This window comes from Aulonocara stuartgranti, assembly GCF_965226115.1.
Source record: "Aulonocara stuartgranti genome assembly, chromosome: 14".
Taxonomy (NCBI): domain Eukaryota; kingdom Metazoa; phylum Chordata; class Actinopteri; order Cichliformes; family Cichlidae; genus Aulonocara; species Aulonocara stuartgranti.
The window spans coordinates 14,702,616-14,715,448 of record NC_138950.1 but is presented as its reverse complement, the minus strand read 5'-3'; the positions used below and the strand labels follow the sequence as shown (position 1 = coordinate 14,715,448).

Genomic DNA, 12,833 nt, shown 5'->3' with positions numbered 1-12,833 from the left:
CTATAACTGATTTTTGTTGATTAAATATTTCTTAGTGTTCTTCTCAGGCTTGAACAATATGATAAAACACTTGGGAGCAAATATACACATTATTAGCCCAAAGCTGGAGGCCAGAATTGCAAAAATCTCCACAACTACAGTGAATTTCCCAGGAGAACTGACATATGCTGGGATAAATGTGATCCAGACAGTACAAAATATTAGCATGCTGAAGGTGATAAGCTTGGCTTCATTGAAATTATCAGGTAATTTGCGGGCTAAGACTGCTAAAACAAAGCAAAAGGCAGCAAGTATGCCTAAGTATCCAAGCACAGCCCAGAAGCCAGCAGCTGAGCCTAATGCACATTCCAATATGATTTTCTCCTTGTACGTGGTTAGATTTTTTATTGGAAAGGGAGGGTTCACTACCAACCAAACAGTACATATTAAAACTTGAATAAAGGTGAAAGACACAACAGTCATTCTTTGCTGTGGAGGACCAAACCATTTCATGACATTACTACCTGGAATTGTAGCTTTAAAAGCCATTAAAACCACTATAGTTTTCCCAAGTACACAGGAGATACAGAGTACAAAGGTGATCCCAAATGCAGTGTGACGCAGCATGCAGGACCACTCAGATGGTGCTCCAATGAAAGTTAATGAACATAAGAAACACAGAGTCAGTGAGATGAGCAGCAGGAAGCTCAGCTCAGAGTTGTTGGCTCGGACAATTGGAGTTTTCCTATGACAAAAGAATACAGCCGCAGTTACGATGGTCAGACAGGCACCAATGACTGAGAATGTAGCCAGGATAATTCCTAGGAGGTCTTGAAAGGAAAGATACTCTACAGGCTTAGGGATACAAGTGTCTCTCTTTTCGTTAGGCCAGAATTCCTTTTGACATGGTAAACAATCAGTCGAATCTGGATAAAAAACAAATAAATACAATTTTTTCTTGATTTTTATATATACACAATGAAACATTTTAAATGCATCGTAATCATTTCTCTTTACCTGTACTATTACTGATCTCCCCCTCAGGACATGCTGTACAGTCATAGCAGCAGATGGGTTTTCCTTTCTGCAACACTTTACGAGTTCCTGGAGGACAACTGTCCGTGCACACTGACACTGGCACCTGTGAAAGACATAAAGGTTGCAGAATAAACGTAAATATTTACTATGCAGCTGTGTGTTGTTGTTTACTAATCGATCGTGCGATCGTGGCTCAAGAGTTGGCAGTTCGTCTTGTAATCAGAAGGTTGCCGGTTTGAGCCCCAGCTCGGACAGTCTCGTCGTTGTGTTCTTGCGCAAGACACTTCACCCGTTGCCTACCGGTGATGGCCAGAGGGGCCGATGGCGCGATATGGCAGCGTCGCTTCTGTCAGTCTGCCCCAGGGCAGCTGTGGCTACAACTGTAGCTTGCCTCCACCAGTGTGTAAATGTGTGAGTGAATGAATAGTGGAAATGTAAAAGCGCTTTGAGGGTCTCGAAAACCGCTATATAAATGCAATCGATTATTATTATTACTAAAGTTTGTCAAATTCTGACTGCTTACTTTCATGCTACCCTCCATCCAGGTAATGTTTTTGTTGATCTGGAATTCCTGGCCCACGTGCCGTGATGCATCGTACAGCCCTACAGTCACTATCTCAGTCACGCCGTTTTCACTTTTCTGCCAGTTAACCAGTTCATAAATAGCCACAGGATCCCCATTAGCGTCAAATGACACATCATAGCCATTTTGGGAGAAATTTGCTTTCTTCAGCTCAATTAAAATCTGATAAAATTAGGGATAAGGGGAGTGGAAAGCAAAAAAAAAAAAAAGATGCACTATTTCAATAACAAATATTAATATTGCATATCAATTCATATTGCAGTTGATGAAAGACACTGACATCAACATATTTATTTCTTCTGACCTCTTTGGACTCTAACTTGGTTAACTTGTCACACTTTGCAGTGCCATTTATTTCCTGGCACACTGCATTATGGATGGCATGTGCTACTGCATACACGGCCTTGTACACCATGTTAGTAACTCTGAGCTGTGATGTGTCAGTGTACTGGTTTTGCAGATTCTGTATGTCTTCATTTCCATCACATACTTTCTTCTTTGCAGTGGCATCTAAAATCACAAAAAGACAGAGCAGATGTCAACATTAAACTAGATCTCAACTGTGTTCTCTTTATAAATGTTGCAAATTATGCTGGTACCATGAAACATATTTATTTTATAAAAAATAAAATAAAATATAATAAAAAATGGAAAATAATCCTACCACGAATAATTAGTATAGGACATAATGTCTGGACTTCTTTAAGTTACAAAGGGACAAAAGGACCCCCAGATCAGATTAGAGGATCATCAGGGGGTCCTTTTGTCCCTCTGTGGGGGGATACTCCCACTAGGTTTATATCTGGGACTCTCCACCATTTGACCTTAGAACTGAAGAAGCTTCTCGGATGAGAGGTGAAACGTCTTCAAGTAACTTAAAGAAGTCCAGACGCTTTTCTTTGCAAGCTCCTTTGACTACGATGACCTGGATGACTGAGAACCTTCACAGACATATAGGACATAACACTAACAGTAATCTAGCTAATTGCATTTTCTATCGTACAATCACATTGCCATTACTAACAAGGAAATGCGATGTGAATGCGTTGCTATTTTTCAGCACACAGATGATTGAAGCTGTCTTCATCTTACCGGGAGCTGGGGGAGGGGGGGCAAAGTCACACAAGTGCTGCTGATTGGCTGAGGAAGAATAAAGTAGTTTACCATGACTACTTTATTCAAAAAGCTCTATATCATCATGGAGGTCTCTGATGTTAACTCAAACTACACATGACCAGTTTAAGATGACACAGCAACAAGATGTTATGTCAACCCTGGACAACCCTTAGTCTCCATTTCTTGTTTTAACAGTGTGAATTTCAAAGTATGTACCAGTTTTTAAATTGTGTTGATAAGCCACGAAAAAAACAGAGTTTTGTTATGTTTACTGCAGTGTTTTCTAAGGAAAGGGCTCGAAAGCATTCTCTTCTCTTGTTGCGATCAAAAACGAAAGAAAAGAAAAAAAACACAGTTTTTCCTATTGGTGGAAAAATGTGTCATGTTGACCAATCAAAAGATGATATGAGAGAGCAAAAGAGAAAGAGAGGGAGCTTTGAGATGCAAGAGATTAGTGTGTCTGGAATGTGTCGTTAGTGTGTCGTAGAGTCGATAGTTTTATTTTGTGTGTCAGAACAATGAGGCAACTGCTAAATGTTGCAGTTGTAAGTGCGGACGTATTTTACCTCCACAAACAGCTGAGACGTGGTTTGCGATACATGTGGCAAAAAAGTACTCCAAGAGTGAGGTGTTGTGGCCATACTAGGGAGACATTCAAAAGGGCTGTTGGGGGGGGATAAATAAATTTTACAGGGTTTATTTATCGGATAAAATATGTCAATTCAGAGGCTGCTTCCACCTGAGGACCTGGCCTTCACGGTCTAAAGAAAGCCGGGTAGTACGTCACAAGCTCTCTCAGTGGAGGGAAACTCTGCCATCTGCTCCTTGCTATCTAAAATATAACCGGGCACTGACATAAACTCTCAACCGTCTCACACTTTGTTTAATCAGTTTTCTGTTTGACGTTTATTTAGCTGTGTGAAAACCCTGGAGGAACCCTCCCGAGGGATTAATAAAGTTAAATTTAATTTAATCTAATCTAATAACTTTAATCTCAGCCAAACCGATTTACTCACGAACAAATAAAACACTGAAAAAGCCAAACAATAACATTTTTAAGTTATCAATGTGACTTATATATCATGTTTAACACGAGTAGCGAAAGACCGCAGGGGTTTGAAGACGATGTGTCAGTCGGCTCAGATATTTGAAGACCCAGAAAGAGAAATAAGACTAATATTAAAACTAAGTAGCTGCATTGTTGGAAATTGAAATTGGCCATTCTACGATATGGTTTTTCAATTTTGTTGTCCGGGTGGAAAATCGGGAGAAATTTGGGAGAATGTTGGCTCCGGGAGATTTTCGGGAGGGGCACTGAAATTCGGTATTCTCCCGGAAAAATCGGGAGGGTTGGCATGTATGGTTGTGGCAACACCACTAACCTTGTCAAACACCTCAGAGTAAATCATATCACAGAATATGACGAGCGTATGTTGAGGCGAACTGAAGAGGAGGACAGGGACAGGTGCTGCAAGGGCGAGACAGACGTCGGCAAGGTGTTCAAATAGCGCACAACTTCAGTTTTTTTTTTTATTTCTATATGATGAACTCTGCATTATTAAGTGATAAGAACAAGGAATCTGATGTCCTGTAATCATTATGATGCTATAATTTGAGATACAATGAATAAAATAAGTTTTTGTACAAAGTATCGGTATCGGATCAGTATCATCGATACTACCCTGAATATTACTTGGTATTGGATCGGAAGGAAAATCAGTGGTATCGCACATCACTAGCCAAAATGCCACCAAGGGCAGATTGCAATGAAACGCTAACTCCAGGTCGAAGACACGAGGGGTGATACACCTCCTGCTTTCAGGCCTGCAGGTATCAGGCTTGTGATGTTCTCCTTTATGTTAGAGTGGACAAAAATATTTTTTTGGAGTAGCAAAAATTATTTGTGTTATCTTATTTAATGCAGAACACCTGATTGTTCTGTAAGTACTTTGAATTGGTTATATAAAAACAAGGAGTGGGAATTTAACGCGTTAATTGCGATTAATTAATTAGAAAAAAAACAACGTACTAAAAAATTACGCATTTAATTGAACTTTGCATTCCAGGCAAAAGCTAACTTTTGTCAATGCACAATTTCCTGGTATATCGATTACAGTGATGCACACATCAGAGCTACAAAGAGTAAGAAGAAAGTGCATTGCTAGGAATGATTGGAGGCAAATTTAATTTCAAAAGACTACCCAACCGATGGAAGGCTTGATAATTGTGGTTTTGTGCAAACTGTGAAAATAGGAATTTGCATACCACCGAAACACCTTATGGTACCATCTAAATGCAAATCATGTTGCAGTGAGCACAGAAACTGTGGGAGCTGTTGACTCTAGCAGTCAAAAGGTGTCGGCAGCCCAAACTTGATGAAATGACTGGCTTCAGGACCAAAATTAGCAATTCAACATTGGACAAAGTAATAAATTCTCTCCGAAAATTGATTGCTCTGACTGTAAACCACTATCATTGGTAGAAGACAGGTGGTTAGAAAATGTACTACAGTTATCGTCAGGGGACCCAATTTTCCAACTGCTGTGCCGAAAGACTATTTCAAGTAAAATTCAACAGCTTTATGACACTGGAAAGAAAGCAAATTTAGATGCCTTACAGACAGGCATGTCTATGGAGGAACTACAGTAGGAGCAAACACCACTGGGGCAACAGAAAGAGCCACTCATACAGGATGTTTCATCTACTAAAGAATAAAGAGGCCGTTTTGCCTCAGCCCATGAAGCAGCATTAGACTTTGTAACATCAGCAGTTGACAAGATAATTTAAACCAAGAAAAATGTCTTACTTTTGGTCAGTGTGCAGTTAAATGCATCCTCCCAGAACTCAGTAAGTATTTGAGAAGATGCCACTTGTGAGGGGGACAGATTCAGCAGGAAGTCTCTGAGGCCTGGGATTATAGACTTTGGAATCCCAAATCCAATGGCCCCAGCACAGAAACTGAACCTCATTAATTCTGAGTTGGTTACCCATGATTCACTGCCAATCCACTGGCGAGAAGGGGAAGGCTCATATGATAGCTCCTCCAACAGTGCCCTCATGTCCCCTAAAGATAGAAGTGCCACAACAACCATGGCTGTAGACCTTGACAGACAATATTGTGCATTAGAAGCATTTTAAAGTGTAACTGTAAAAATGTAATTTTGAAGACAGTAAATCTAATATTTGCGGAAATAATATCTGCGATGAGGACACCTGCGGATAACATCTGCTACTCTCTGAATTCTGCTATGTGGGTATGTTCGATGGAAAGAAAGAGAGTACTCCACACAGATCCCCTCTTTCTGTGCTGCTTTTAGAAATGAAGCCATGCCATTATTTCCATAATCCGAATCTGACCGAACAGCACCTATCCAAGTCCAGCCAAAGTGTTTTACCAGCTTGGCCATTGCTTCAGCTTGGAACTGGTCACTGGGAATTGTTCTGAAAAAATTGGGGTACTGCTGCTTGTCAGACAAGCACGCACATGTTGAAAAGTGGCTAACCTAAACCAAATGAAATAAAACACCACACACCGCAAAATCAAATATCATGCACATACATATTTTAAATACAAAAATTGACAGAAATTGAAAACATTTACTTGGGGAATGTTAAAGGACCTGATGACTTGGGACAAACTGATGGATGTCGTAGACCCCGAGCCACCAACAACAGCCATCACCATACCGGAATGTGAGCAATTGTTATCCATGGAAAACACAGGGTCGAAGCTATTTAGAATCTGAAATGCCATGTGCACTGCTACAGGCACTGATGCACATGAGTCATAGATCTGATACCCGAGCCTGATTCCGGGCAGCAGCTCTGTGCTGTTGTTAATCTCTTCTATGGCAAAAACCATTGCACGTGATGATTGCAGTTCACTGGTGTAAAGGCTGAAAATAGTTGTGTCAATGTTAGAATATAGACTGTAGATTTAGTTTAAATTAAATAGAACCAACAACAGGATAATTTGCTGGTTGTATCTGTTGATCAAATGTTCATCAAAATGTTGCCTGACCAGTTAAATTGAGCACAAAAGATTAGCATAAGAAATTAGTGGAAAATTATGGATTACTAATTAAAGTCTTTTCATTTCCTTTAAAATATAATACATTTAAATGCATTTCCTTTATCATTTCCTTTAAATCATTTCCTTTATAAAACTATTATTTAACATTTTGTATAATTTCTGTTTTTTAAAACACAACAAATTATTTTATAAAGAATAAATGACTTTTTTTTTTAACACTACACAGAATCAATCTAGTTCCATTGATCATAACACACATGAAAACATTTCTCTCCTCATACAGTCCAACATGTTTTTACACCTTCTTCCCATTACTGACTTTCTTACTCACTAACCTTCCTTTGCATTTTGCAGGCTCAGGCATGCTGGTGTAGTCACTGTAAACTGTGTTCATGTAGACGTGAAGGGAAAAATCACCACCAATAACAAAGTCCCCATCCTTTGAAAATACAGGTAGACGAGTGCTTCCCTGCAGCTTGCAGTTCAGAGAGGATGCCGTCGTACCAGCTTGAGCTCCTATATGCCTAGTCATTTGTCTCATACCATCTAGACACACTGCAAAGGCAACAGCTGAGTTGAGGTGAAACAAACAAACAGGCAATACCAAACCAATTACAAGAGCTGCAATCTCCATTTCCATCTAAAATTGTCTGTATATGGGCACACATTGTTTCCATTGGTTTATATAGGTCTTCAAACAAAGGGGTTTTGTCATCTTCTCATCTTCTTGAGAATATGTGGTCATGGATTAACCCTTGCATAGTGTTGACATTCTAAGTCTTCACAGTATGGTTTTGATTGGGCCCAAGATTTCCCTCACAATAATTGGCTACGACAAATGATCCAATACAGCTTTATTTAATTTAGATTGGAACATCAAAAGATTTTTAATCCTTAACTAATATTTCATACAGCAGAAAGAGTGTATATTTTTGCTTTTGCACCAACTGTTTTTGCAAAAAAAACATATATAATCACACAAGATCTTATGTTGGTATACCTTTGACAGAAAAATATCATAGAGTATTAAAAATTTAAATCTATTTTTTGGAAAGTGTAAATGGCAAGAAATTCTGGAATTGTCGGGATTTATTATGACTGTACTGCATAACCATTACTACTTCTAACATTGACTTTTCTCTGTAACTACTATCTGTAGTAATACAAAGGAATTAAAATTTAGAGCACAAAAGTCATAATAGTATAAAAATAGTATCCTAAAATGTGAACTTATATTACCTTATTATCATGAGTTCAGTAGCACATAAAGATCTTAATGTTAAATACAGTGGTATGCAAATATTTGGGCACCGTTGATAATTTTCATGATTTTCCTTCATAAATCATTGGTTGTTTGGATCAGCAATTTCATTTAAATATATCATATGTCAGATGAGCACAATGATATTTGAGAAGTGAAATAAAGTTTACAGGATTTACAGAAAGTGAGCAAAAGTTACTTGGAACTGGGAACCCGAACAGACAAATTACATCAATATTTAGTAGATCCTCCTTTTGCAGAAATAATGCCTCCAAACACTTCTTATAGCTTCCAATGAGAGTCTGGATTCTGGTTGAAGGTATTTTGGACCTTTCTTCTTTACAAAACATCTCCAGTTCAGTAAGGTTTGATGGTTTCCGAGCATGGACAGCCCGTTTAATTCACACCATAGATTTTCTATAATATTCAGGTCTGGGGAGTGAGATGGCCATTCCAGAACGTTGTACTTGATCCTCTGCCTGAACGCTTTAGGAGATTTTGAACAGTGTTTAGGGTCATTGTCTTGTTGAAATATCCAGCCCTGATGCAACTTCAATTTTGTTACTGATTCTTGAACATTATTTTCAAGAATTTGCTAATATGCACTGGCCACACTGCCTCACAGCATGATGAAACTACCACCACATTTTACTGTGGGTGGCAAGTGTTTGTTTTGAAATGCTGTGTTCTGTTTCTGCCATGCATACCGCCTTTTATTATGCCCAGATAACTCAATTTTAGTTTTATCAGTCCACAGCACCTTATTCCATAATGGCTGGCTTGTCCAAATGTGCTTAAGCATACCTCAAACGAATCTGTATGTGGCATGCGCGCAGAAAAGGTTTCTTCTGCATTACTCTCCCATACAGCATCTCCTTGTGCAAAGTACGCTGAATAGTTGAACGATGCACAAGATGCAAGATGATGTTGCAGGTCTTTGGAACTGGTCTGTGGGTTGACTATGACTGTTCTTACCATCCTTTGCCTCTGCTTCTCTAAGATTTTTCTTGACCTGTAACTTCAAGGCATTTACTAGAACTGTCCCTGTGGTCTTCCATTTCCTCACTATGTTCTTCACAGTGGAAACGGACAGCTGAAATCTTTGAGATAGCTTTTTGTATACTTCCCCGAAATCATGATGTTGAACAATCTTTGTTTTCAGGTCATTTGAGAGTTGTTTTGAGGCTCCTATGTAGACACTCTCGAGAGAAGATGCAAAGAGGAGAAAAACTTTCAATTGGCCTGGCCACCCTAAATACCCTTTCTCTTGATTGGATTCACCTGTGTATGTAGGTGAAGGGTCAATGAGCTTACCAAACAAATTTCATGTTCCAATTATTAGTGCTAAAGGTATTCAAATCAATAAAACGACAAGGGTGCCCAAATTTATGCACCTGCCTAATTTAGTTTAAGTAACTTTTGCACACTTTCTGTAAATCCTATAAACTTCATTTCACTTCTCAATTATCATTGTGTTTGTCTTCTATATGATATATTTAAATGAAATTGCTGATCCAAACAACCAATGATTTATGAAGGAAAAACATGATAATTATTAGGGGTGCCCAAACTTTTGCATACCACTGTATGTTTTGTTCGAAATGCCCCATAGATTTTACATTTTATTACTCATAATACTATACGTTATTGCCTCTTGGGAATTGTTAAATTGTTAAATTCCTAGTTCTTCTTTTGAGACTGGTGAGAGGTGCAACTACATCTGCAAAATTCTTACAGAAGCCACAATAATAGCCGGCCATTCCAAGGAACCGGCGAAGTTCACGTCTAGTGCGAGGCACAGGGAAATCTAGGATAGCCTGGATTTTAGCCAAAAGGGGGCGCACCTGTTCCTGACCCACCTGCTTCCCTAAAAGCATTCTCGGACAGTCATGGGAACCTCACTTCTCCATTGGCTAGATCATTCCCCAGAATCATAGTAACCCCCTGCACGGGCAAGCGAGCGCGCACCCGGGCCCGAAACGAGAGGTGACTGTAGGAAGACTCTGTGTAGCGGAGCCCGTAACACACTCATTTTCACTCCCCACACGAGAGCATCAGCACCACAAAACGAGTTACTTGAAAAAGACAACGCGCTTTCCAAAATGAGAGACTGGGCAGCCCCAGTGTCGCGCAAAATTACAATCGGCACGCGATCCTCCTCTATTCCAGTCAGTGAGGCGACCCTTGTGAAATGAAAGGTCGGTAACTGCTGTCAAGACTGTCATTTCCTGGTTCATCACTGACGGGATTAGGAGTAGAAACCGACTGAACAAAACCAACACATTTTGGCTTTTTCAATGTGTGAGTTTGCTCTTTGCGACGGAGCGACGGACAATTGGCAATGAGATGGCCAGTATCATGGCAATAAAAGCATTCTCGGACAGTCATGGGAACCTGATCAGGGCGTGTTTGACGCTTAGGAGAAACCCTCAAACTCCTCGCAGGTTTAGGCAACGTAGCACATTCACGGCGCACAGCTGAAAACGTAGCGCGATGGGTCAACACAAACTCATCTACGAGAACAGCAGCTTTAGACAACGAATCCACCTTTTGCTCATTGAGATATACAACAACATTCTCTGGAAGACACGTTTTGAGGACCAATTCTCTTAGCTGAGCAAAGTCCTTCGCTTTACTTGCAGCTAACCACTTATCAAACAAGAGCGTCTTCTCCCAGGCAAACTCTACATGTGCAGGTGGGTCAGGGACAGGTGTGCCCCCTTCTGGCTAAAATCCAGGCTATCCTAGATTTCCCTGTGCCTCGCACTAGACGTGAACTTCGCCGGTTCCTTGGAATGGCCGGCTATTATCGTGGCTTCTGTAAGAATTTTGCAGATGTAATTAACCTCTCACCAGTCTCACAAGTGTGTCAAAACCATTCGTATGGTCGCCCACATGCCAGAATGCTTTTGAATCTGCCAAAGCTCTCCTCTGCAGCACACCAGTACTTGCCGCTCCTGTTTTCACACATCCGTTTATGTGACAGGTTGAATGACTATTGCATATAAAACTGTTCAGTTAATACTAATTCATATCAGTTGATATAAGGACGAAAATAATGTAAATATGGTAAGAAAATGGTTAAGAGTTTATTATTTTTCAACTGCAATCTATACATCAGTGATCGGCTAGTAAGCCTTTTCTGGGATCGATTAGTAGTGTCTCTATTCTCCACTAGGGGGCTTTCGTGCGTTCTCCTCACTGCAATAAACTACTGCATGAGAGACGCAAGTCATAATCACTCTCGTGATTCTTTTCCCCCTGTTTTCAGGTAAAAGTGTTTAAAAGTTGATATATTTCCAATGTGTACACTGTTAAGATATTTAAGAGGTAATCCTTCATTGTTTTGTAAGCGTTAAAAGCATTACATTGCAGTTTTGTGCACATATACGTGGCGGTTTTGAGCTGTGTTTTGTACTGTGTAATGGCCATTAAGATAACGGCAGGAGCTAAAAACACCGCGATTGTCAGCCATTTTGTCAGGAAACCTGCTCAAGTATATGTATAGTAAGCACTTTAGTATTTCGGTTTATTATTTAGTGTTTTTCTTCCACCATGTGACATTTAGCAGTACAGAATGTGAAACGTTCCTGCTCATTTTCACTGCAATAAACTACTGCATGAGAGACGCAAGTCATAATCACTCTCGTGATTCTTTTCCCCCTGTTTTCAGGGGTGTAACATTTGGAGGTACCGCTGGGATAGCTGCTTAGATGTCCGGTGTCCACAATCTGCACATCGTAGTCCAAGCCAGCTAAATCCCCCCACTACAACCCAGGCAGACTGCAGTGAGGAAAGTGTTGCTGTCGAGGCGAACTGGTAGCTGTGTTTTAGCGCACGTTTCCTGAGGCCAGCCAGAGATCATCAGGGGCTGCAAAAGCGACTCAGCTCAGCGTCACCCGTACATGCAAAATTCTTCCAGCCTACTGCCACAATGTCTTCAGTGGAAGAGCTGCGAGAAGAGGTTGTGCGTGAAATGCACACTCTGTCCAAAGACCAACTAGTGTCAATCTGCGAGTTCCTTGGCATTGCAGAGAAAATAGATGTTAGCAGAAAAGCACGACTGTCACTGCTAACACACATCCAAATACACATTGAGAGAGAAGGTATAACAGTACTTGAGGATGAAGGAATGTCAGAACTTTTTTTGCTTAATGATAAGATTGCTGAAATAATGAAAGAGACAATTGTTGAGACTGAACCAAATGCAAATGAAGAGGGTGATTCAGGGCACAGAGAGCAACCAAATACTGCAACCTCACTGGTAACAGAGACAGCTAATGCAGTTAACACAGCGGTTATTTCTCACTCCCAAGGTAATCGCTTTGTCCCTAACTCATCTGTGTCAAGTACCCCCCAACGACCAAGCCCTTACTGGCAGAAAGATTTCAAAATATCAGGCCAGATTGGCGAACCAGGTCAAAAAGACAAACTGACATTTTCCAGTCTTGCTCACCAGATCAAAAATGGACTGAGCAGAGGCTACTCAGAGCTTGACATTGTAGATGCTGTCATCAGAGCTATCTTGCCAGGTCTACAACTACGCAGCTATTTGGAGGGAAAAGCTCAACTCACCCTTCCGACTCTACGCCGCATACTGCGCTCCCATTTCCAGGAGAAGAGCGCCACCAAACTGTATAAACAACTTGCCTCTGAGGTACAGACCCCAAAAGAGACTGCTCAAAGCTTCCTGATGAGAGTTTTAGATCTAAAGCAGAAAGTCTTATTTGCTTCCCAAGAATCTGAGTCAGGACTCAAATACGACCCAGCTTTAGTCCAGCGTATGTGTTTGCACACCATACTCACAGGCTTCCAGAGTGACA

At 40.4% G+C, this 12,833-nt stretch overlaps 1 protein-coding gene across 1 annotated transcript; it reads right to left on the bottom strand.

The window, feature by feature from the left end:
* LOC309688139 (extracellular calcium-sensing receptor-like) lies at positions 1-6,578 on the bottom strand (the record flags this gene model as incomplete). Its single annotated transcript, XM_082503613.1, has 7 exons — positions 1-905; positions 997-1,120; positions 1,541-1,762; positions 1,905-2,110; positions 5,523-5,818; positions 5,930-6,219; positions 6,318-6,578. The coding sequence occupies 7 exons, from the start codon at positions 6,576-6,578 to the stop codon at positions 1-3; spliced, it is 2,304 nt and encodes a 767-aa protein (XP_082359739.1).
* Between the last annotated feature and the right edge of the window lie 6,255 nt (positions 6,579-12,833).